This window comes from Perissodus microlepis, chromosome 10, assembly GCF_051167445.1.
Source record: "Perissodus microlepis isolate ML-2025 ecotype Zambia chromosome 10, ASM5116744v1, whole genome shotgun sequence".
Classification (NCBI taxonomy): Eukaryota; Metazoa; Chordata; class Actinopteri; order Cichliformes; family Cichlidae; genus Perissodus; species Perissodus microlepis.
In genome coordinates this window covers 25,019,118-25,045,314 of record NC_140470.1, presented here as the reverse complement: position 1 = coordinate 25,045,314, position 26,197 = coordinate 25,019,118, and the positions used below count along the sequence as shown (strand labels likewise).

General features: G+C 40.5%; 1 protein-coding gene across 1 annotated transcript; it reads left to right on the top strand.

The window, feature by feature from the left end:
• The first annotated feature begins 439 nt into the window (after nt 1-439).
• mybbp1a (MYB binding protein (P160) 1a) lies at nt 440-25,825 on the top strand. The gene is made up of 27 exons (XM_084940808.1): nt 440-669; nt 1,373-1,468; nt 2,949-3,032; nt 3,115-3,189; nt 3,476-3,583; nt 3,679-3,869; nt 4,050-4,217; nt 4,713-4,830; nt 5,266-5,555; nt 5,667-5,777; nt 5,861-5,986; nt 6,116-6,322; nt 6,410-6,518; nt 6,617-6,710; nt 7,327-7,484; nt 8,399-8,521; nt 8,725-8,916; nt 9,671-9,844; nt 9,963-10,120; nt 11,892-12,026; nt 12,141-12,210; nt 15,300-15,431; nt 15,512-15,580; nt 17,597-17,710; nt 21,911-22,012; nt 22,094-22,218; nt 25,003-25,825. Exons 1-27 carry the CDS (start codon nt 493-495, stop codon nt 25,340-25,342), a joined length of 3,846 nt encoding a protein of 1,281 aa, XP_084796934.1. The 5' UTR covers nt 440-492; the 3' UTR covers nt 25,343-25,825.
• The last annotated feature ends 372 nt before the right edge of the window (nt 25,826-26,197 follow it).

Sequence of the window (26,197 nt, the reverse complement as noted above, 5' to 3'; positions counted from 1 at the left end):
ATAAAGTGAAAATTTTATATTCAAACAAAGGCACGCAAAGTGCAATGTTAAAATAATTAAAATAAAATGTTCCAATTCTAGTGAAAATGTAATGGATGGACAAATCAAGGCAAATAAAATGAAAAAAGTCACCATTTATTTTAACCATTTGGATGAAAGAAATCTTAAAACAAGGCTCATGGTAACAAAAATATGTTTTATGATATTAATTAAATGTAATTCAATAAATAAATGCATTGATACATTTTTATTATTTATTATTATTATTATTATTCGAATATGTGGCTATATATGCTCATTTTCTAACAACTCTTTTAACAATATTATATTATATTATATTATATTCCCTTCTGTGAATCGCTCAATAAAGTTTTTTTCTTCTTAAAAAAAAAAAACATGGCTGGTGAGTTGACCCGGATGTAGTTTCCGTGAGTGAGGCACGTGTTCCCCCTGCAGCAGCATGAGTAGAGGTGGTGGTGGCATTTGGAACAGATGTCTGTAGAGATGGTGGAGCTCTCAGTGAAGGCGGCGGAACCGCTCCGGCCCGCCGGTAACCTGCAGCAGAACCGGGTCTTCCTCGACTTCTTCTGGGACCTGGCCAAACCGGATCAAGAGGTCCGACTGAAGGCGGTGGAAAACCTGATACAGTACCTAAAAACCAACAACAAGGTGAGGCAGACTGCGATCGTTGTCACTGAGAGACGGAGCGTGGTCCCGCTGCACATGTACTCCTCAGAAGTTTTCCACTACTAGTTTTAGAAGTAGTAGTTGTACACATAGTGTCGTATGGAGAGGTGGGAGATGTTTTCATATGTAACTGATTATATGACTGGATATCATACAGGATATCATTGACACACTTAAGTATTTCAAGTATCAAGAATTTAAATACTCATATAACAGAGTCAGGCCTATATTATTAACATAAGGCACTATTACCGTAACTACCTACTTTATCAAAACTTGTTAAAATACCTTGTATACAGTATAAGAATCAGAACATTAAATAAAATTACTTAATAATATAGTAAACCTTTTCTTACCGTACTGCAAGCAGAAATACTGTAAAGCACAGTAAAGTATTTTACTGTCAAGGGTCAAGGATGGAGGTTTAATGGCATGTTTACAGTGGAACTCCATTACCAGTAATGAAATCCTTGGAATCAGAGTTTTATCTGATTGCTGTTGCTCATTAAACTAAACCCAACACTTTAATAAAAAAATATTTATTAAAGAGTGCACTTATAAAAATGTCTGAGTTTAGTATGTAGTATTTCTTGTATAAGTATATTCCAGCATATATATGATTCCACACAGTGTTAAAGTGTCTGTAGTTTCAAAGTTTTAAATCATCTTTCTTCATGTTTTGCAGGAGGATGAGTTGGAATACACCTTTAAAAGGCTGGTGGATGGACTGGCTCACACACGGGAGACTGCAAGACCTGGGTTCAGCCTCGCTCTGGGGCAGGTGAGTGGAGTTTATCCCCATCTATCTTTGTCTGCAGCCCTGCCTCTGCGCACACATCCACAGCTTCAGCCACATCTCTTTGGTTGGGGTTAATAAACACAGTGCAGGAGTTCAACACTACTTTTAATAACAAAAATCCTCTTTATTTATCTTCATAAGTGATACAATTCCTGGATGTGGCTTTTATGTGCTAAGAGATGGTTGTGAGACCTGCTATGATGTATAGTTTGGAAATTGACAAAATGATAGGAAGCTGAGTTGGAGGTGGCAGAACCAAAGATGTTAAAGAGTTAGAGAGGTGAGGCTGAGATGGTTTAGAGATGTAGAGAGGAAGGATAGCAGATGTTTAATACGGAGCTGCCAGCCAGGAGGAAAAGGGGAAGACCAGAGAGCAGGTTCATGAGTGTAGGTAAGGAAGACATTGCAGAGCGTTGGCACGACAGAGGAAGATGCTGGGGGATGGGGGGGATGTTCAGATGATCTGCCGTGGTGACCTTTAGATGTCAAAGATGAAGATGAGGAGAAAGAGACAAATGACAAAGTCACAGAAGCAGATGAAGAAGACAAAGAAGATAGAGACAAAGAGAGAGAAGCGATGATTTGTGTGTAAAAGACTTATACACACCTTTTTTTTTTTTGGCACATTTTTGTACGTACAAAAGTGTCACTATAAGCTTTGTATAGCAATAGGTTATGACATCAGCATGTACACATATACCTAATAAAGTGGTCAAGATGTGTTGCCGTTACTCTTCATTAAAGAGCAAATTCAAAAGTCTAAGGAGTAGATGTGATCATGTTAAAAGCTAACCAGTCAGCTGTAAAGCCCAGCTTTATATTCATCTTAAATTAGGGTGGTAGCCAGAAGTTTCCAGGGTGTCATTATTTTTATTTATTTATTTTTAGAAAGAGGGGCAATACATATTAATGAACATTTTAACAAATGTAAATATGCCAGATTATAGCCTTGGGCTAATTTCCATCTGCAGACCCTCTGGCAGGTTGGTGTTAAACACAAGTTAGTAAAAACATACAGAGACACTATTTACAGGTCATGTGACAAGGACAAAAACAGTGATCACATTATACTAGAACAAACAATGACAAGGAGAGTGGACACAGAGGACAGTATAGATAACAATAACGGAAACACATCAATTATATTACGTACACTGGAATTTGTTTTTCCCCCTTGTCAAACATGGACATACCTTCTGTCTACCTATGCTTCAAAGTCCTGAATGAATCATCCTTTGCTTTCTGTCTAGCATGGACAGTCTCCCTTTATTTGTGTATCACCTTCTGTACAGCGTCATGCAATTTAAAGTGCTAGTTTTACCTTATTTTAAGATGAGTATTGAACTGAATATATTGGTCATAATGTGGGTTTTGGAGTGTGTACAAATGCTGTTTTGCTGCTAGTGTTAGGAAAGTGCTCTATAATAACTGAGCTAAGCAGTAAAGTTTCCCTTATTTTTAGGTTTTGAGTGCCTTTGAAGATGTCTCCCTGCAGAGTATACTCAACAGAATCAAAGAAAAGCACAACTTGCAAGGAGCTAAAAAGGTGAGTTTTGGGTGTTTGGTCTCTTTTAGCACAAAAATCGATGAATGCAATCTTTGAACTTGTTTCATCTTTTGTCTTTCAGAAATTTTCCAGAAATGCTATGTTTGGAAACTTGTTTGGTGTTCTTGCCCTTCATCAGTCCAACCGCCTCTCTAAGGTAAGTTTTCTCACATTTTTAGCATACTTGGAAAATTTTTTGCTGCATTAAAGAGGAGAATGTGCCTGAGACAATATACTGAAGATGCCTGCAAATATTTAAGGGATACCAATCGTAGGGAAAGCAGGAAAAAAAAAAAAGATCATGGTTGCATCACTTTCAGGTCTTTGTACGGTTGTAAATTTCACAAGAGATTTAAGATCCAGGTGACAGAGGAGATCCAGGACAGCTGATGCTCTGTCAAATACGTTGTGGTCTCTGAGCTCTCTGTCTTGTTTCTGTGCAGGAGCCGCAGGTGGTGTTGGGATGTGTGCAGCTCCTGCAGAGCCTCAGTCAGCACAAACAACACCTGAAGGACCTACCCACCAAGACCATGATGGACATCCTCGCTGAGGTGACAGCTGCAGCCTAGTTACTGCTATAAAAATAGTGTTTTTCAAGTATTTTCAGGGGTTTTCTGACTCTAGTGTATGTCATCCTGTCCATCAGGTCCCCGAGGAGGTATTTGAGGAGGTCCTCATGGGAGCCCTGCAGACTGACCTGGAATCTGCTTTCAGGACCCCGGAGCAGCTGCAGCTGCTGCTGGTAGCTCTGCAGCGCTTCCCACAAACCCTCAAACCCAAGAAACTGAAGAAGTTGCTGGGTTCCTCCACCATCATCAACGCTGACAACATACCCAAGTAAGAAGCTTTCACAAACACACACATCTTCTGCTGCTGATCTGAATGTTCATTTTAACTTACACCGCTCTGTGCTGGCTACACTACTGTAAGTGCATCCTATAATTATGCACCACTTTCCCCTTCTGGGTCTGCTATTCAGCAGCTTCTGACTGAACTGTCTAATCTGATGTCTGGCAGAATAACAGAAGTGTTGAAGACGGCAGCCCACGCTGTGAAGAAGGAGCGCATCCTCCCAGCAGTGGTCCTGGACCTCCTGAAGCTCTCTCTGAAGGAAGACAGCTTTGAGCTCTTCTGGAATAAAGCCATCACCGACGGCATGTTAAAGGAACAGCCGGGGCCAACTCAGTGAGTCCTGTCAGCTTTAGAGGGAGCCTGCAGCCTGTTGAACAGTTAGCCCTTTAAAATGAAGTAATTAAATATTATTATGCTCACTAGAAATGGTTTTATCAGATGTGAACTAACTGTGGTAGACAACTGAGTGCTGCACTAGATGAAACAGCACTTTTTTAATACCACTGACATCGTTATCCTGTATCAGAAGTAAGTGCAGACATCTTCATGTCAGGAATTTAGCATGAAAATTAATAACTCAGCAGTTTGTGTTGATTTTAAAGTCAAACTTGGAGCAGGAGGGTGTAGGATTTAATCTGCAACAGCAAATCTGACACTATGTTGTCGCTGTGTTTAGTGTTCACTTTGCTGCTTTGCTTTAGTAACACTTGACAGAGGTGGAGAGAGCACACCTGTTTCTGCAGGATTTACTCTTCTTTTTTCTTTGATTTGTCCTGTTTATTATGTCATTGTGCTCAGCCCTTCTGCTGCTTTCCCATCTGTGTCCAGTTACATGAGCTTCCGTCTGCTGGGCAGCGCCCTCCCTCTGCTGTCCGCAGCCCAGCTGAAGGACGTCTTGTCTGGAGAGGTGATGATGAACTATGGGGAACACGTAGTGTCTGCTCAGGTCAGTGCCACCGTCTAGACTTGACTATAAAGAACAGCTTCCACTCTTCAATGTCATCTAATGGGACGAGCTAATAAAATCTGCACACTAGAGGAGATTGCTTGCAATGCTTTCTGCTACAAGACCTGATAAAATGAGCCTAGTGTTACTGTACTTGTAGTAATTTGTGTAGTAAAATGTGCCATGGCTATAATTCATAAAGTGAAAATTTCCCAGCAAATGTACAGTCTTTCACCAAACACAGAGGTCATGTGATCATTTTACTTTAGTTGACACCAAGCAGCAATATCACTGGTTTGTAAAGCACTGTAGCACTTCCAGCTTGTTGATGAGGGTTTTTTTTCCTGTAGAATCAGTGCCGAGTCACCATGTTAAAGCTGTGCTCACACATATTAAAGCTAATGTAGGTCCGCTTCCATCTTTTCTCACTCTTAGAAACCGGACCGCTTCAAGCTGGCCCCTGAGATGGACGTCTTTGTGTCGGATTTCTTGGAAGGCTGTCGGGACTCAGACAAACAGCTGGCAGTGATGGTGGGTTTCTCCTCCCTCACCAACAGAGGCTACCCCGTGGTGCCGTCGGTGTGGAAGGTGGTGCAGCACCTTCAGCCTGCGGCTCTGCAGGGCTATGTGGAATGGCTTAAGGACATATTCCTGCAGCCTCAGCTGGACAAGCTGCTGGACATCAGTACTCACAAGAAGAAGGACAGCAAGGGAGGACAAGATCAGTGAGTGCATCTGCTGTTGTTTTTGGTAGATCGTGCAGAGAATGTGTGCTGAACAGGGCAAAAGAGGCACAGAAAGTGGATGAATGCAACTTGTTGATTATCTTTCCTCAGGAAGGAGGAATCTGTATTCCGCCTGAGGAAGTGGATTGTTTCCCGGCTCGCCTCCATCATTGACAACCACCAGGTGAAGAAGCAAGAGGATCTCATCATGGATGTGGCCAGGTAAGACTTGTTTGAGCGCTGTGAAGTTCTTTGTTTGATGAGGAGGAGGTTATTCACTAGTGTTTGTTTGTTTTTTTTCCCAGGTTTGTCTTTTTCCATGCTTTCTTCAGCGCCAAGAAGGCCTCGGCCGACATCTCGGAGACAAAGACGAAGCTTTCTGTCCCAATCGACGATAAAACCAGAGCCGTGCTCGTTAATTCTTTCTTCGGGTGAGAGATGACATTTTCTCTGCAGCTTTTAAATATCACCCGCTGATGGCTGTACTTTATTTCTCTGATCTTTTTCTTCAAGAAAAATTGAGCTGTCATTCAGCTGTCTTCTGTCTTTCCGCTACCCAGACTTCTCCTGTCCATGCACCACATGCCGCTCACTGAGGACGCAACCGAAGGCGCAGCTGTCAGCCAAAAGCGGGTTCTGGGTGTGACGGCTGACGGCACCATGTGGATCTACCACCTGGTTCAGTACGCGCAAGCCCTGCTTAACCAGCCAAAACACGTCCAGAGCAGCCAGCCCTTCAGCCCTGAGCAGAGACAAGCCTGGGACAGGTAGGGAAGCTGGAATATGATGTAATCTTTACATTTAAAAGAGTTTTGCTTATTCACCTGTGCCATTTTTGATTTGTTTTCTTCCAGCATGCTGGAGTCTGTGGCAAACCTGAAGAAGAAGGCAAAGAAAAGCCAAACAGCAGAGAGCAGCGCGTTCCAGCAGCTCTTCCTATTGGTCGGCATGCACCTCTTCAAGGTACAGCATCCATCAGCATGTTTACAGTTGGTTATTTGTACCCATTAAACCTAAATTAGCTGAATAAGAGAAGCGTAGTAACACTTTTCTTCCCAAAGGCCCCTGAGGAGCTGCTGGACATCATGAAAGACCTGCAGAGCTGTATGGAAAAGGCTCAGGAGAAGAAGGCCAAAAAGAAAAAGAAAAAAGAAGGTCAGGCCTTGTGCTTTGTGATGCTGCTGCTTTTTATCACATCTCTTTTCATATATATAAAGAAATGCTTGAGCATTTTTGGCAATGCCAGGAGTTATGAGAAGGTCAATATTGTTTTCATGTCTGTGCTTACCTTCCCACTGCTTCCTACACTCGAAGCAGCAGGACACAGACAACCTCGCTATGCCCAAACTTTTGAAATATGCCTCACAGAAGATGAAAGTGAGCAGAACAACCTAGAAATCCAAACATATTTTAGCGTCATATTTGATGGTCTGTAAGCTGTACCTTTTTTTTTTTTTTAACTAGAGTTAAGACTGAACTTCCGTATTTAAGTATCAGTAATTACTCCCGTTTTTGATCAAATTAACCAACTAAATTCATTCATAGTCACTATAGAAATGTCCATGCAGTTGGTGGAGACCAAAAGCGAAGCTAAAAGCAGATTATTCGACATAATTTTGTTCACCTTCTGCAGAATTTCTTAATAATCGGCTGATTCCAATTAAAATTAAAAGAATTTTGTGTTCTTAGGTTATTGTGCTTTCTCTTAGGAAGCCAGAGAATGAATAAGCGAGTGCTGCTTTTAAGTGTATGAATGTGTTTTGAAATGCAGCCACAGAACAGGAGGAGCCCGAGTGGGTGGAGGTGATGGTGGACATCTTGTTGTCGCTGCTCTCCCAGCAGAGCAGACATATCAGACAGGTGTGCAAGACGGTCTTCTCCTCCATCTGCCCCCACGTTACTGCAGCCGCCCTCACCGCCATCTTAGATGTAAGTAACACATACGGGGTCATTATCGGGATTCCCTGTAGACACTCATGAAATTAACATAAGTCAGGTTATCAGTGTAATGTAACTTTAATCAGAGCTTTGCTTGGCCTTTTATTAGTTTTTTTTCTGTTCATCTTTCATCACATGACCTAAATATGGCCACTTTTTTGTCATGTGAAAAAGATACACCAAGAGTGCTGTGGGGTTTCTGCATTTTTCAGGGTTTCCTGGTGACACTTTTGGTTCATTCCACATTAACTGAGCAAATGCTTCCAATCTGACCATCTCCAATTCCCCTGAAGAAAAAAAATAAAAAATAAAAAATTCCCAGGGTGGTGATACACATCTTAATAGGAAAACTGCCAGATTGTAGCTTTCTACTGTTATTAGTTTGCTCATAAACCCCCCCAAATCAAAACATGTGTTTGCGATGAAGTTAGTGTGTTTTCAAGCCTTTTCTGTGGAACCATTTTTAAACAGCTATTTAACTGTAGCTATTTATTTATGTAATAGCTACATAGAGAACTAGATAAGCAATTTTATTCTAATTTTAGGCCAAATATCTACTTTTGGCTTTGATTACACAGACCTGAAAAAGTAAAGTCATGGAGCAAATTTATTTTATACCTTTATCTATAAACACAACAGATTTCTGGTATTGGATGCTTTTTGTTTACGATTGTTTTGCACCTGTGCTATTGACCCGTGGAGGCTTTGGTTGCAGGTAAACAGTCTGTGTGAAGAGTAATGTGTTGGTTAGCCACGGCAATTTTTTATTTTTATTTTTTGTAAAATCTGCCTAAAAAAAGGAGTTTCCTGCTTAATTTTGCCAAACAGCCAAAAAAGGAATGCATCAGTGATTTCCGCACAAAGTCAGTGTTATTTGTAACAACAACATTTTGTACTATGTGTAGGTTTTAGACCCAGAGAAGGATGACGAAGAGGACGCCGCTGTGGTTGTCGAAGATGACTCAAACGCAACACAAAAGAAGAAAACAAACGAGGAGGATGACGAGGAAGATGATGAGGAGATGGAGGTCAGTTGTTGTCAAACGTATTTTCTGTTATCAACCTTTTTCTGTCTTATGCACTGAATTCTACTCAAACATAAATTATTTATCTTTCACATGCCGGTTGTTTCTATCTTTACGGTTACAGTTTATTCTTTTAGACACAAAACGTTGTTTATTTTAGTTATTCTAAAATGTGCAGTTGTTTTGTTTTTTTGTTTTTTTGTCAGGATGACAAATCTGATGAATCTGATGATGATGATGATGATGACGATGATGGCGACGAGGACGATGATGACGACTCTGAAGAGGAAGCAATGGAGGAGGAGGAGGAAGGGAAAGATGAGAAGATGGACGAGGAACCAGTGGACCAGAACTTCCGCATGGAGCTCATGAAGGTCCTCCAGCAGAAGAATGCTCTGGTGGGTGTTCAGGCTTTTCAGCTTGTCCGCTCTGATTTCAAATGAACTTTTAATACAAAGAGCCCACTAAGGCCGAGCAGAGGCTCATCACAGCAGCAGTGTTCATTAGGATTCACCAAAGTGTTCTGTGTAAAGACACCGTGGTCATTAAGTGCATTAATCTTTGTCATCCTGGGAGCAAATTTTATGTGCGTAAATAGAAAACGTGACCAAAATTAAAATTTCACAGCCGTTAAGTCAGCATCGTCCACAGTGCCGGCATGAAATCTACAAAAAAAAGCAAAATCCTGCAAATTAATATTCATCATACATCTTGTCATTAGTCCACCTCTCTCTTCATTAGAGATTAGGATGACGAGATTGTATTCCTCAGCACCACATTTTGGGCTGTATTTTGTAATGCGACCCTTTAGCCTAAAGCAGGAAGATAAAATTGCAACAGAATGTCACCAGTAACTTGTTTAACAGCTAATTTTTAGAAAGATGCAATAAAAACTGAGCAAGTATTCTGTATTTTGTCTGCTGTTTAAGCTCTTTTAGCCCGACTTCAGTTGCAGCATAACTGCAAGCCTCTTTGCAACCCACCTCCCTCCCAGTTCCATTTATTAATTTTACTACATGTGTTTGAAGCTCAGCTAGAATAATTTAAGTTTAGGTGGAGCCTAACAGAAGATGTTTCACCTCAGAGACCTCAGGCTAGAGCTATAATTCAGTGCTTCAATGTCAAAGTAACACAGTTGTACTTCATATTCAGGCCACAGAGGAGGATGCCAGCAGTGATGAAGATCTGGATGATGAAGCCATGATGGAGCTGGATAAGAGTCTGTCAGCGCTGTTCTCAGAGCAGAAGAAAAAGCTCCAGGCCAAGAAGGATGAGAAGACAAAACTACAAAAGGAGAAGACGCTGGTCAGAGAGTTTAAGATCAAGGTAGCTTAAGCTCAGTCTTGTCAAACACATCTTTAACCCAGCACAGCATGACACTAAGAGGAGAGACAGCGAGAAGTAAATTACAGACCTTTCTCATCCCATTGTTTTGCTCTTGTAGGTGTTGGACCTGATTGAAGTGTTTGTGGCGCGGCAGGCTGGCAGCCCTCTCGTCCTCGGCTTGGTTGAGCCTCTGCTCGCCATTATCGAGCGAGGAATGAGCTCTGGCAGTGACCAGCAGGAGCAGGACTTCCTCCGCCGGACAGCAGACATATTCAGGTAAACACATGTGAGCTGTGGACTGAGCTGACTGTTAGTGTCATAATTAATTTTAAATGTTTGGTGTTGCGATTTATGTCTCATGTTTAATTTGAAATGTTCACGTCAGCGTTTTTATCCACTGGAGATCAACTACAAAACACTTTTGCTTGTATTACTTCATTTTATTTATTGCAATTTGTAAAATTTCAAGTTCAAAGCTGGTGATTTGAGTGTATTTGGAGAAACTGAGAGACAATTTATAAATCCATAGATGGCAGGAATTTCAGAGGATAATATCTTATGTTCTTTCAACAGTGGCTATTGCTGCTTTTGAACGTTTAGTTTCTCTAACTGTATTAGATCTCTGACGTGGGCAGAGCAAATCAGTTTGGAGGAACAATTTTACAATAAGAGACTTTATGAACATCAGTGGGGTAAATTTCAATTTAATCTGCTGAATTAGACAAAACAGATTTTCTCAAATTAATAAAATTTACTTTATTGCTCTGGGGTTTCAGATGGCTTCCAAACCCACCACCACACACAGAATTAATAGGGTGTGCATACATCCATTTCTTAACCCTACCCTGCTAAGTAGTAGGTTGAAGGTTTCAGGTACCCAGCTTGTATCTAAAAGACAAGGTGATACATTTTAACATGGCCCAAGCTCATGTCTTTAAATCTAAGTACTAAGTTCAGGTCAGTCAGGGTTTCAGCCCTCTGTGTGTTTGTTTTTGAACCCTGTTCTGAACTGACATGGCTGCTCGAGCCCTCCTGCAAACCTGCAGTTACAGCACTCATTGGATTGACCAATACTCAGATGGGAAAGTTCAAGGAACTTAGTGATCTAATGAGATATGTGGATTTACAGAAGTTGGGTAGGTCTCTTGGAGCCTTTTTTTAAACAACTGTAGATTTCAAGATCATTAGCTCAAACAACTGTATGTAAGTACAAGTTATTCTTAAGCTTTACCAATTTGCCAACGTATGGAAGAAGATCCAAACTGCGTCATCCTCAGATGAAATTGGTTAGGATGTTCAGGAACGACCCAGGAAATGTTTTATGGTCAGATGAGATAAAGATTGAGCTGTTTGGCCACAATGGCAAGAGATATCTTTGGAGGAGTAAAGGTGAGGCTTTAGAAATCTACCACTGTACCAAGCATGGTGTAGGTAGAGTCATGCTCTGTGGCTGTTTTGCTGCCAGTGATACTGGAATGGTGGAGTAATGAAGGAGGACTAGCGGTACCTTAAAATTCAGTTTCACCTCAAATGAACAGCTGGGTTGAAACTCAAACACATTTGTGTGTTCCAACAAGGCAATGCACCCAAAAACACATTAAAACTGGTTTTGGAATAAATAAAGCAGGCTAACATTAAGTTTCTCGAATAGCCTTCACTGGTTTTCTCAACTCAGCCACAAAGCCAGGCCTGTGCCAGGAAACCGACAAAGGTGCATCTGGTTGATGCGCACCTCTCATCAAAGGGACATTGAACCACATATTTCTGGGTGTATGTATACGTTTGACCAAATTAATCATATTAAATTCAAATTCCCTGTTGTTGTTTTCGAAGTCATTAAAGATGTAGGCTGCACAATCATCTGAATAAAAATAAAAACAGTTCAAAGGGGAAAAAATTGCCATAACGTTCATGCCCATGACGAGTACGTGTAAACTTCTGACCACAATTGTAAGTCAGATAAGCTGTTAAGAAAGGGGATGAATGGATGAGTAATGACAGCTTCCCCTGAGGTCCTCCTGAGTGTTTGATGTCTCTGTTTTTATAGGAACCACCTGTGCAGGTCCAAGGTTTACTGCAGGACTGCCGGTGACAGACAGGGGGAGCTCCATGACCTGCTGGAGAAGCTGGTCACCAAATCCCAGAAGCTGTCTGACTCCTCAGTCTCCCTTTACTACTTCAGGTACAGCAGTAATGTTTTTTCACGGAGCTGAAGAGAAGATGATGTGACACCACCGTATTTCTAAATGTGTGAGAAGAGTTATTTTGCCTTAAGTGTGTTGTTTTCTCCCTGCAGTGCTTCTCTGTATGTGGTGAAAGTGCTGCGAGGAGCCCCTCCTGCTGAGACCACAGAGGAGCAGGCCGACGTATGTTCACACACAAGTACACAGACACACACTAATTTCAACCATCATGTTTACCTGCTCGCAGGGGGTTGCCTGTCTAGATCAGAATGTGTGCGTTTTGTTTTTTTGTGTTTTTTCTTCCAGTTTTACCCAAAACAAGTCACATAAAGGACAGGACAGGCTTTCTTTTTTTTTTTTTGCTTGTAGGTCACACAGTTGGTCAGTAGACAGATGGTAATTAAACATTTACACAACAGGCAGGTACTGTTCTTATGTTTTCTCTCATGTTGTGCTCAGCTGTGCACCAGATTCCAGGTCTTTTTCTGGACTTTACTGGGTTAGAGGAGTGTCCTGGATAACTCGGCCCCCTTTTGACCAGATTATTCTCTCGTCCTTGAACGAACTTTTGTCCTTACTCACTTCTGAGTATTTTCTTTTAAGATAAGAACATAAGAATAAACTTTATTTTCCCACGTGGGAAAATTTGTTTTGGACAAACAGTGCTAAACATGGCAGCATTCCCACAATAAATCCCATAATACGACGCCAGCAAACATTCGATTACACGATGATGTGGCTCCAGAGCTTTTAAATTGGGCTAAGTCCTATTTAAAAGTGCAATAGATGCTGGGAGCACTGAGAGCTTATAGCGGTTTGTTTTATAGCTGCTTGCTTTGTACTGTTTCCCTGAGGGTAATAGCTCGTGCCGTGAAAAAGGATACAGGAGGGATCATTAACAATTTTATGAGCCTGATGAATGACAATTTTTTTTTCCTATGTTGTCTGGAAACATTTATTTCCTGTGATTTTCATGGCAGTTTTTACCAGTTCACTTTTAATTTTACTGCACATAAGCCATACCAGCCATTACTATTTAGGATGTACTAAAGTTAGCATTAATGTAGAAAGTTTTCTTCTACTTGTTTGCCCATCTGTGGTCCGGTTTTGAGTTACTTCCAGTTTCCTCGACTCTCCATTTTTTTACTTCTTTGCTTTCTCGGCCAGTGGGGCACTCTTTCCTCTTGCCGCTTCCACAGTTACTGCTTTTATTCTACCATCCATTATTTCAGCTACCTTGGGGAATCTACTGATAGCTACAGAGAAGACGAAAGCACTTTTCCTCTTCCTGTTTTGGTTGTGCAGTCAAGCCTTCGTTATCCCAAGAGAGCTAATACCGAACGAACATGAGCCCTACAGAAAGCCAATATTAATGCCAGCGCTGTCTGTGCTAACTGTAGCGATGACATCATGAAATCAGTGACTGCTTGACAATAATAAGTTAAATCCAAACAACTTGTCTATATTGATTTTAATTAAGAAAATGATCTGTTAATAATGAAATGAGTCCTGTGAATTCTCAGTTTAATGACAGGCTGATTGGTGGTGGTGTGGTTGTGGGGGGCATTCACCAGATGTTCCATGCACGTCGCCAGCGTTGCGTGATGCTGCTGCTGTCAGATGTTTTCATAAGACTTGTTATTAAAAGTGTATTGACAAAGATTCCTTAAATAAGCTTCTGTTCTAGCAGACAGTTTGGGATTTGTTTGTACCAGTTTTGACATATCTGTCTCTTCACGCCTCCACACCAGTGAGTGGATGTTCTTTTTCCACAAATAGTGTTACCGTTAATCTGTTTGGGGTTTTTTTTTTTTTCCTTTTATTTTAAATGATGGCTCTTCTCTCTTCAAATATTCAAGCAGACATGACAGTAGTCAAGTTTCAATCTAAATGATGTGCAAATATCTGTTAAAACATGCAAATGAAAGTGTGTTTCTGTTTGTTTGTGCCTGTACACTGAAATACTGCTGGTCCTAATTCTAACATCCTCAGCGCTCAGAAGAACTCTTTCTGACATCATTTTATACACCACATTTTTCACCTCACAACTTTTTCCTCACATTTATACCCAAAGTGAAAATTATAGTTGTTCTTGGTAACTAATTAAGAAAAGAAATGAATTACCTACTAACTAACTAACTACTAACTAATCACCTTTTCTAAAGCACTCAGAAAATAGTCTTAATTGAAGCCATTAATCACGTTTTTTATTAAACAAATATTATTTTGCTGAGTGTGGCTAATGTTAGCCGCGGTAGCACCGGCAGATTTCTTTTCTTGCAGATTTCCCTCCACAGACCTGTGCACAATGTAGTTACTCATATTCAAGTAGGCAGCCTACGCACAGCTGCTCATAATCAAGATCAAAGTACTGCAAAGCTGCTTCAGTTAATCGTGCTGTCATCTCTTATTTTAAGTCTTGCTTGCATACAAATTCCTGTCATGGAGAGAGGTGTCTGGCGGCAAGTGGCTACATGAAACAGTTGACTGCTTTTCATTAGATGCACCTGGACAACTGCTAGGATCAGAGTGGGGGGAGAAAGGCAGTTTAAGTGACTTTGAATGTGGCATCATTGTGGGTATGAGTATTCCACAAACTGCTGATCTGCTGGGATTTTCCCACATACCCATCTTATTGATTGCCTTATTTATGTCAATAGATCAGGGGAAAATGGCCAGAGTACTTCAAGCTGATAGTAAGGCAGCTGTAACTCAAATAACCACTCGTTACAACCTAGATATGCAGAAGAGCATCTCTGATACTGCAGCAGAAGACCACAACAGGAGCTTCTCTCTTCAGCTGCTAACTGAGGCTAATATTTGCACTGCCTTACCTAAATTAGGCAATCGAAGATTAGAAAAAAGTTGCCTTGTCTGATGAGTCTGGATTTCTGATGCAGCATTAATTTCAAACTTGTTTCTTGAACTCAGTGAGTTCATTGTACTCGGCTGACAAATATTGAGCAACTGCGTGATGCTCTCATATCAAAACGACTAAAATCTAATGTTTCCAGCACCTTGTTTGATCTACGCCATTAAGAATTAAAGCAGTGCTCAAAGAAAAAGGAGCTCCAACCCTGTACTAGTAAAGTGTTTGTAGTAGCAAGAGTAGCAGCGATCGTCTACTTGAATAATGACATTCTTTACCAGTAAAAACACAAATAGCTAACTGGAATCCAGCCATGACTAATTTTATTATTTAGGCTTGTTCTTTTTGCTATAAATTAGCATCTGAACCCCGATGTCTGCTGTTTGCTATTTGATGTGTGCAGCTGAAGTTCATGGGTAATGTCGACGTGGATCGGGTCTCCACTATCTTCAGAGATGCTCTGTGCTCCTTCATGAGCCGGAGGAAGAGCCCACTCACTGCTCAGATGTTTATCGACTTATTCGTCAGATTCCCCGTGAGTAAAAACGCACACCTCAGTCCGAGTGCAGCCGCTCGCCTCTGAAGCAGTAACTGACACTTGTGTGTTATTTGCAGGTTTTATGCGTGAAACTGTTGGACACAGCAGTGCAGAACATCACATCTGGAGTCAGAGAACATCAGCAGGTAAAAAGTTTTGAAACCCCCCAATTTTGTTTGTTTTGTTTTTGTTTTTTACTATAGGAACAGTTAAGCAGCCTAATCCTGAATGACAAACATGAAAGAGTTCTCTTCTCCCATAATGCCATGGGAATAAAACTGAAAGATGATGTCATTTACTAATTGATTGAGGACTTAAGATCATCTTCACTTTGGGAAAAGTCCCACATGAGCAAGTTAAACAATTAGAACACATATGGCTCATATGGTGCTGTCTGCTAGAGTAAAGTTTCAAATAAAGCTGTGATGCCCAGTCCTCGTTGGTGTGTCGCTCTGAATAAAGTAGACCTGTTCATGAGTTTGGATCCTTGACTTATTGTGCCATATGGTTTCAATATTAAAACATAGCACTGGTGATATTCTGTATTTATTATATTGTCAACAGATTCCATAAAAGCAATAAAGTCAACTGTTTTTAGTAGCTCACTGCCTTTCCTCCTTTAATGAGATATAAAACTAAAAAAATAGCTCACAAATATTTATAATAAATAAAGACTGAAACAGCTGGGAGCAAACTGCACTTTTTTGGCAAGCATTAATTTACATTTATCGCTCTACTAAGTATTTACAGCAGCAGGACAGCATGTCCGTGCACATTAAGAAGCATGTGACATCACAAATCATTTTAATACACCGACAGACTCTATACCATATAGGGTTTACTTGCTTTATAATAAATGTATTGCTGGTTTTGCTCCAAGAGTATCAACAGAGTTATCCTTTAAAGAGTTTCCTTTAAGGATAAGAGAAGTATAGTGACAAAGTAGCTGTAAAACAGTGATTTAACTAGAAAATGACATAAGCGTAACCTTACTTTGATATAGGAATATATCCAGAATACAATCAGCTGGCAACCAGTTGAGTCAGGCCCCTATTGCAAACAGACTCACTGCAGACGAGTTGCACTCATCAGTGGAGACTGCCAACATGCTGCCATCAATCAGTCAATCTGTCTGCATTTATATGACACGCCAGCAGTTATGTGAGAAATTAGCTGCATGTTTTTTTTGTCCCGTGTTCTGTCTTTTACCCCCAACCAATCACGGCAGATGGCTGCCCGTCCCTGAGCCCGCTTCTGACGGAGGTTTCTTCCTGTTAAAAGGGACTTTTTCCTTCCCACTGTCGACAAGTTGTTGCTCCAAGGGGGTCTCTCAGTATGATTTTAGGGTCTCTACCTTGCAATATAAAGCCCCTTGAGGCAACTGTTGATCTGATTTGGCACTATTTAAAAACAGTTGAACTGAATTGAAAGTTATTTTGTTAAACTTCACCAGTCTGTCTGCATCAGACTGCAATTGTTTGGAGACAGATTATCTCCCACCAAGCAACCAGCGCAGTCGCCCTGCAATCCAAATTTGTCCCCCAGAGGTTGACGGTGTTGCACGCTTGACCTTTGATGACCAGTTGGTTGCTGCAAAGTACTTGCAGTCATTTTCCAACAGAAAAAAATTCAAGCAACTGAGCCATCATCCAAATTTATGCATTTTACTTATTTGTCATGTCAAAATGTTTTTTTCCATTAACACATTTTTTTAGAACAACAATAGCAAAGTAACCGAAAGAGAAACACAACAGCGATCTGCTTTTGTTCATCAACTTACTGTCTGCATCCTAAGAGATTTAAAAAAACAAACCAAAAAACAACAACCTCAGACTTAATGTTATTAATTTGCTGGCAATTTTTTCCCATTTACACACATTTGTCCACTCCTGTTTTGCCGTTAAATTTCTCAGAAATGTGTTTCTGTGGCGTCTGACACATTTAAAATAAACTAAAAGACATTTCAGCATGTTTATTCTTATCTCAAAATGAGATGAGGTGAGATTTTTCTGGCAGCATTGTGTCTGAGCTGCCTTTTATTCCATGGAGACATTATAAAAAATCATAAATGATAATTTTTGATTAAAGTGCTCAATTTAACTTTAAATTCTTTGTCTTACTTGCTTCATTGTGTGTTTGTGTTTGGTTGTGTCTGTGTTCAGGGTCAAGCGTGTGTGTTGGTGTTGCGGGCGATGCAGAGCAGGGAGGTTCAGCAGCAGCTGAGCGGCCCTCAGTGGACCGAGCTCTGCGAGAAGGTCGAAGGTCAGCTGGCAGCGGTGAGTCAACACACCTCTGCATTATAGCCGGGGCTCAGGTGGTAGAGCGAGTTAACCACTAATCGCACAGATAGTGATTTGATCTTCTGCCCCTCACATGACAAAGCCTCCCCAGGCAAGACACTGAACCCGATGGCAGGCCTTTTCCCTCATTTAAATTCTGTAAACCTCTGCTTGTGGAACTGATTGAAAGTCATTTTTCCTTGAGTATAGCAGCATGAGGCCATAGCTGCACATCATGTCCTCACTGTAAGTAGAGGCATTCATACACCAGCATGCTTCAGGCTTGTTCGCATTTTTATTATATTATTCCAGAAGGTTTATGAGATTGCATCGTCCTGTGATAAATGATGATTAGAGCCGCTGCTCCTCTCGCTGTCCTCTGTGTGTCCTCCATGGAGCGGAGGGTGAAGACATGCCTAATTGCATGCTTCTGCAGGTCTTCTGCAAATAACCCCACCTCCTGTCTTTTTCCTCCCAGACTAAATGATGCGACCAGCTGTACTACTTTAGAAACTTAGTCGTGAAAAAAAAGTGTTTTCAAAGAAATTGCACATAAATCCTAGCTTTTCTCTTCCATCGAGAATTATTTATCATATAATAACAATATTTCAAAAATGCAGGTGTAGGCTTTCATTTATCCAACTCAGCTGTTCCTCTGTTTTAATATTTATAAGTAATGTTTAAACATTTATGGTAATATGTAATGGAACATGATGCAGTTGTACTCAAATATAAGTGTCTATTAAATTAAAACCTTCTGCAATCCGTTCTTGGAGGCTTTTATTTTGATAGATAGTAAAGTACTGGAGCAAACATTAAAATGTCCTTTTAGCTGTTTACATTTACATTATAATGTGTTTTAAATAGGGGTGGGCGGTATAAACGGTATACGGTAGAAACGATATAAATTTGGCCAACGGTAGAGATTTTGACTATACCGCTCTACCGCGATAGAGCATGTTGATGGTGTCATCATCAAGCTGCGCCTGTTTCGGTCGAAAGCATTGCAGCGGCTACAAACAACATGATCTGCAAATTATGCCGGGCGGCAGTAATAGCAAAGAGGTGAAGCACTTTTGGAATATGGGGAAAGCCGAAACCTGAGCTTCCCCCACTTCCCTACCATTGATTCATTAATGCTGAATTCTCTCGCAGCTGCTCTATTCCTGTGTTGGTGCAGTATATTAATGACTAACCTCGTGTTGTGGATGGATTATCTCAGTTGTTTTCCTAACTGAAGTTTGGTCCGTTTGTAGCATCCTGACATGTGATTGCATTTGTCCCTAACCACCAGAAACTCTCATGTTAACTTTCATCGAGTGGAAAAATATTAGCGCTCATCCTCCAGCTTCACTGTGGTAATGTTATGCTAACATAGCTGTGTCGCTAGCGATCACGTAGCACATCATTATAAACCAGCTAGCCCAACTTCACTAACCTTACAAACGTCACTGCTGTTTAGTTTCCTGTCTTCATTTATGTTGGAAGTGATAGCAGAGCTTTACGTTTGAATTTTTTCAGAAATCTCTCAGTCAGAACATGCTATATCATACTTAGGTAACTAGCGAAATTAGCGAGCTAACTTCCTGCTAGCTTCTAACTCCTTTAAGTGTAATAAATTCTGTTTTTATGGATGCCTGGATGTTAAACTTCATAGTTACACCTGGTAAAGCAGCAATGCTGATCGTTTTATTAAAGATGAAAGAATTTAGACAGTTTTTTAACTGTCAGCGATGCTGCAGTGTTCGTTTGACTTTGGGACCTGAAGAACGGAGTTTAGGACCCAGATTACCAGTGTTGCCAACTCCTCAGTAAGGAAAATCGCTATTGGTTGTCCTAAAAGTCGCTAAATGACGTCATCGCTTAATTTGCATAATTGGTCATGCTAATCTAATTGTAACCTATGTTGTTGGAGAGAGAAATAACATCGTGGAAGAGACATAAAGCGAGTAAAAAACGTCCTAAATGCATTTAGAGTTTATTTAGAACTACAAATTAAATTTCTTTTAGCAATTATTGTTTTTTTTTTAATGTCACAATTCCAACCCTGCTCCTTTACCCGGGCTTGGACCGGCAAAAGTGACCCGAAATAGGCACTCTGGTGGAGTTACTTTGTGTGTGTGTTTATAAGTAGTTTTAAACCTTGTGATCCACAAAACAGCATAAGAGTAAAAGAAGAACTGACTGCGTTACAGCACCCGCTGCTTTTTGAGAGTAAAAGCGATACGCGCTTTCACGTCTTTTTTTAGCGACTTTTTTTTTTTTTTTTTTTTTTTAGAAAAAACGTCGCTAAGGGGTCTGAAAACACGCTAAATATAGCTAAGTTGGCAACACTGCAGATTACTCCGAGATTTATGAGCGCCTTAGTCCGACAAATACGGCAATAATGACGGCCCCCTTGCATGTTCTACAAAAAATGTGTCTGACGGACAAATTCCAGTTTCACTTCACTGAAGTGGCACCATTTTTACAAACTAATTCTGGTTCATCCGTTTCACTCAATGATCCGCTTTCTCCCTTCTCATTCTCCGTTGCCGTCATGCTTTTTCGGCCATGTGCGTATGAAAACAAAGACACTGCACATGCGCGTTTTACCCACATTCTATCGCGATATTCCATTTTCTTATCGTTGCCTAACATTGTACCGGTATTACCATGGTATAATATGGCCCAGCCCTAACTGGTAGCATGAGAAGGTCCCCACACACCTTCCAGTTCCACCTCCATCTGTATGAAGGGATAGGCAGTGACATGTAGCCAGACTGAGTGTAGCAGAAGTGTTCAGTGCCACAGAAAGCAGCTGTCCAGATGAAGTCAGGTCAAAATGTTTTCGAGTTGTTTCATCTAATTCAGATTGATTCCCTTTATGTCCTCAGATGTCAGTTATAGATCTGATTTTTAAAGGCCAGATAGACTCGAAGAAAATCTTGAGCAGAATGTATCGTTTATTCAATGCACAGCTCACCAGTGTAGTATCTTTAAATTAAATAGGAAACTGGGGAAAACATCCCAGATTCAATTTGGCAAAAAAAAAAAAAAGTCATAAAGAGGATATATACGTCTTCAGCATGCCTTTGACACGCGGTAATGGAGTTTAAGGTTGCACACGGTCTTTATTGGTCAGGTTATCAGAAATGCAGATAGACCTGGATCCTACATGTGACGAATGCAGATGGGCCAGAGCTGCACTGTTACATATGTTGGCTATGTACAAAGCTACATAGATCCCATTAGATATCTCTCTTACTGTGAGCGTGTTATGAATGTGATGTCTTCTCTGTTTTCTTTCTAGATGAAAAGGACTCTTTGTCTCTAACATTTGGCCATTAGAGACGTTATGTGTCATATTCATTTAGAAAAGATCAGATTCACCATTAGACGATCTGCTGGGAAATTATATCCTACCATTTATATCCTTTGTTGGAGGTATTGCAGCGGCTATTATTAACACGCAACCACAATGTCGTTATTGTACGTGAGGTTTGCAACAAAATGACCACTTATTTTTATATATTACTCGATGACGTCTGATTAGGTTTATATCCTTCATCTGGTACTCTAAGGGGGAGGTGGGGGAGGTTTGAGATGCGGTTGGTTTCTATAGTCTGTACTGTGTTTTGTTGTGGCAGAAATATAATAAAAAGACAGTTTAGAGTTGAGAAACTAAAGAGAGAACTTAAAGTGGAGCTATTATGTTTTCCCCTCTATTTCTGCCCTATATAATGGTAGATGCTCCTATTAATCATGGCTGGAGTTCAAATACTGAAGCCATGTGCAAGTGAGCCAAATACTCACTTTCAGACTTGTTTTTTTGTCCCCACTATTGGATCCAAGAGAGTGGACCTAATATAAAATGGTCCTCTCAGGTACACCACTCTGATTGTGAGCAGCCCTTTTTTTTTTTTTTTTTTTTTTGCCTTCATTCATCATTATCTGAAAGGTAAAAGGTCCCAGAGTATAGTGTGTATATATGTGATTAGCTCATGTTTTAAATAAACACAGGAGACATGGTTAAGATAATGCTGACTGATGTCTGATTAGGTTCATCTTCACCTACCAAGAGGTTTAAATCAGTGGCCATAAACAGTAGTTACATAATGGGCCAAGCTGTCAAATCAGAAGCAAATGAAAACAGCAGGATCAGGCGTTAAGGCCAATATGGACATGAGTCTAATCCCATTATCATCATCTTTCTAGAGTCTTCGACAAGTTGGTCATGCTGAGAGCAAGGTGGTGAAGGAGAAGGCGGTGAAAACTCTGGAGCTCTGCCAGTTTATAGTCAAGCACGTTCGCCAGCAGGTAGGTTTGCATGGAGTGTTGAGGTGAGAAGAAGCAGGTAACGTGTTTCCAGTTTCTGACTCTGTTGCATGCTATGTGTAGAAGCTGTCTGTGGATTTGGAGCCCCTCCAGCAGGTCCTGCAGTCCCTGACCAGCGTGATTGCTTTCAAGAAGACCGGCAAGCTGGAAGACACCTACTGGGCTGTGATGAAACACTTTGGAGTAACGTAAGTTATTTCGGCATCTCTGAAATGAAGAGCTATAGAGGTGATTCTTGTGCAGAAATCAGATTAAAGGAAGAAATCAGGTTTGTGCAAAGTCCTTGTGTCCGTGCAGCAAGTGAGTAATCAGATTTCCTCGCCCACACACACCAGTTTGGTGCCAGGGGTCGCTTATTTTAACTCGTATTAATGAAGCTCAATGTAAGGGTATGTTCTCGATTCTCGTTTCTTCTGTTAAATGCTATGCATGGGTGCCAGGAGCTCACAAGTATAAATCACACCATGCTTGGGTGCATATTGTAATCCTCAGGCTTTTACTTAATAGCTGCCAACCCCCAAGAAGGACTCAGTGGGAAAGATCGGTGCACTAAGTCTTATTTCTGGAGTTATTTAATGTTTGCAGACTTTCTCAACCTGTAATACTGACACGTATTAAACAGCACAGATTCATTCAGTGGCAGAGATTTTTTTTAATGATGGATATCCTTGCGATGATTTTGCTTCTGCACTGATGGCAGGAGTTCTGATTTATGGGTCGTCTTTGTTGATAAATGGCAAAAATTTTCCCTTGTTTAAGATGAACTGATAACATTTTGGTGTTTGAAGGTCTAGCTGACTGTAACCTCACAAAACCTTTCTGCAAACCATTGTTTCCTTTCATATGCTGATTACTTTAAAGTTTTGGGGATCCAACTTTTTCAATTTGGATCCTCATATTGATAGCTCAGCTTATCTACCGATGACCGAGTACTGATCCGGTATCAAATAAAGGCTCAAATAACAGTTGCTTTCCTGACTTTAAAACAAAAGTTAAAGCGCCTTTCAGCTACTCCATTATTCACAAATGGTCGTCACAGCGGGTAGCTCTGCATGTTTGATTGTTTGATTTGACACTGAATTTGCACCAGATGCTCTTCCTGATGTGACCCCCCCAGCTACTATCTCTGTTGGGAGATAAATGCATGAAAGTGTAAAAATAATGCATGCATGCATGTATGCATTATTATTCACCAAATTTATCTTGACTTCTGAGTATCTCCTGCATTCTGCTCTTAATCATGGTTGCAGTAGTTCTCTTCCTTATTGTGTGGAGTGGAGCAGACATGAAACAAGTCGCTTTACACTTAAGACAGCAGGATAAGGAAAGCAGTGTGGTATGCTTCCTCCAAGCTATGTTAGCTCTCCTTCTATCAGCCAGTGCACTGCTGCTGAATAGTAAGCATAGCATATAACACTGAAATAAATGGATCATGTTGCTACCCATCCACAATCTAAATTTCTGAGTCTGTATAAGATTGATATTCAGTTCAAATGCCCAGATTGGAAAAGATGGTAAAGTAAAAACTCATATTAATTTATTAATGTACCCCAGTATCGTTTGATGTGATTTAAAGCTCTATTTTCAAATGTCTTTAAAGGCATTTGAAGGTACAAACGTTTTATTTAATAGCATAAAAAATGAGAATGACCAGCATTATTGGAAAAAAAGAAGAAGGAAAGAACAAAACACTTTTACACAGAGACGGGGAGAGAGAAATCACTTTTCCACTTTCAGATGATGAGCATACGCATTTCTCTCTGCCATTATGAAACCCTTTGACTGAGTAATAGAAACACTATTTCCTGTCTGAGCGATAAGACACTATTCTTTTCTACACCTTGAGCCAAGTATCCACTTTTTTTCTTTTTTTTCTTTTTGCTCAAAGGGAATATCCAGTATTGATTAAATAAACCTCCATCTGTTCTATATCTCCTCGGGTTATTCTGGATGTAAACCAGCCAGCCTGTGATTGTATTTAATATCCAAAGATCCAATCTAGGACAAAGAAGTTGAGCCTTTCTTTTGTGTGCTGCAGGTATAAATGACTTGCTGTAATTTCTGCTAGAATAAAATGTAAAAATAAATGGGAAGTCATAACTAGGAAGGATTTTGAAGTGTTAGTAGTAGCAGCATTTTATCAAGGACGAATGTTAAGTGTCTTCTCGTTCTTTGGATTAGATTGTTCTGAATTTTGTCCATGTCCATTAGAAGTTCCTGCCTCAGTTCCATAATCCTCACATACTGAGTAAAGGACATTTAAAGGACAAACTGTTCTGAAGTTTTGGGGTAGTTAATCTGTGTTTTAATAGAGTTTCAAATTGATTGATGATTCAGTTTTCGGTGCTTTGATTACGATGCTCAGGAGGTAGAGCAGTTTGACTGCAAATCGGAGGATCAGTGGTTCGATCCCTGGGTACTCCAGCCCACACCTCAAGGTGTCTTAAAGAAAGATGCCGAATGTTGCACTGCATAAATTCATTAGCATACGTAATGTGTGTTTATGTAGTGCTTTTCTAGTCCTGCTGACGACAGTTTAGACAACGAGTCACATTTAACCGTAGATTCATACAGCACTTTATCTACCTCACATACTGTGCAAACATTTGGAATCATCAGCTAACCTAACCTGCCTGCCTTTGGGGGTTGCCGGTGAAGCCTGAATACCCGAAGGAGGACGAGGCAGGCACAGGGAGAACGAAATCCACACACTCCAGCCAGGTCCTTTTTTTTTTTTTGCTGTGAGGTGACTGTGCTGAACACGCCATCACTGTACCTCCCACCATTAGTGTGTATAATTGTTACAAAGTGCTTAAAGGCATAGAAGAAGAGCACAGTTAGAGTAGAAAACAACCATATAAGTAGCAGTACCCTTTTCCCCCCTTGCCCTTTACATAAACAAATTATTTCTTGACCACAGCAGTTGTTTTTTAAAAATAAAGTCTGTCATGTTGACCTTGTGTGTGTTGCAGGAAACCTAAAGCTGAAAAAACGAAGCCTGAGAAGGAGACAGAACAAGAGTCGGGACCCGCAAAGAAGAAGGGTTTTCTGCCAGAAACCAAGAAACGTAAGAAGCGCAATAAGCCTGTTTTGGAGCTGGCAGCGGGCAACACGGCCTCCACAGATAAACCAGGGACGGAGAAAGGACAAGGCAAAAAGAAGCAAGACAAGAAAAATAAACAGAAACGACCCAATGGTGGTGCGACAGCATCACAGCCCAACCCAGCCAAAAAGAGTAAAACGGAGTCTGAGAGCAAAGCAGCCAAGAAGAAGAAGCCCAAACAGAAGAAAGAGGGAGGAGGGCAGATGTAATGTGGAGACTCCTATTTAAATGGACACAGAAACGTTTTTGTAATTTCCTTTAAAGACGCTTTGTTTTTGTCTTTCTCTGGTTCTCACATCTTTCTATGTCAAATTACGAGGCTTTTAATGTGTGGGAAGTGAATTAAGAAAGACTATATTTTTCCCAGTATATGACTGCTGTTATGAGAAAAATAAATGTGATTTTCCTCCTGGAAGTTAATCAACTTGGCCTCCACTTCAGAACAGTTATATAGTTTTGTTATTCAGGTATGTAAAATGTTAAAAAGAAACAGCAAGGACTTGTGTGAAAAACATGAAAGCATGGATCCATCATGCATTGGATCAAAAGTTCAGGTTTGGGGTGTTGGTGTAATGTTTGTGGAGCTCCTGATTACTGGCTGATCTACAAACCAATTGTATACTGGAAAGTCATGGGCTTATGAAATAATCTTAAACCTGTAAATTTTTTATAAAAGTATGTTGAGAATGCAATTTTGACATCTCATTGCCTTTTTTTCATTAATATCATGAGGTTGTTGGCAAATGGTTAACTCATCCTACTCTTATGGACCCCCACTGTCATTACTTTGGACACATTTTTGTGGCCAGCTTGTGTCTCTTTTAGCTCTCTTTTGGGTTTGCTGTTCCACAAAGTTGGGCTCTTTTGCTGCATTTCTGTTTGGTGCAGAGCAGGTAGTGTGCAGCAGATTTTCAGGCTGAAACAAAGAAAAAAAAAAAAAAAGACTTTGAGAACAAAAACTAAATGGCGGGATACTAATAAATCTTGAGGCTTATCTCTACAACTTGGCCCTTTCACAGAGTAATGTAATGTAGAGATAAAGAATCAGCATTATGGTAATGTTC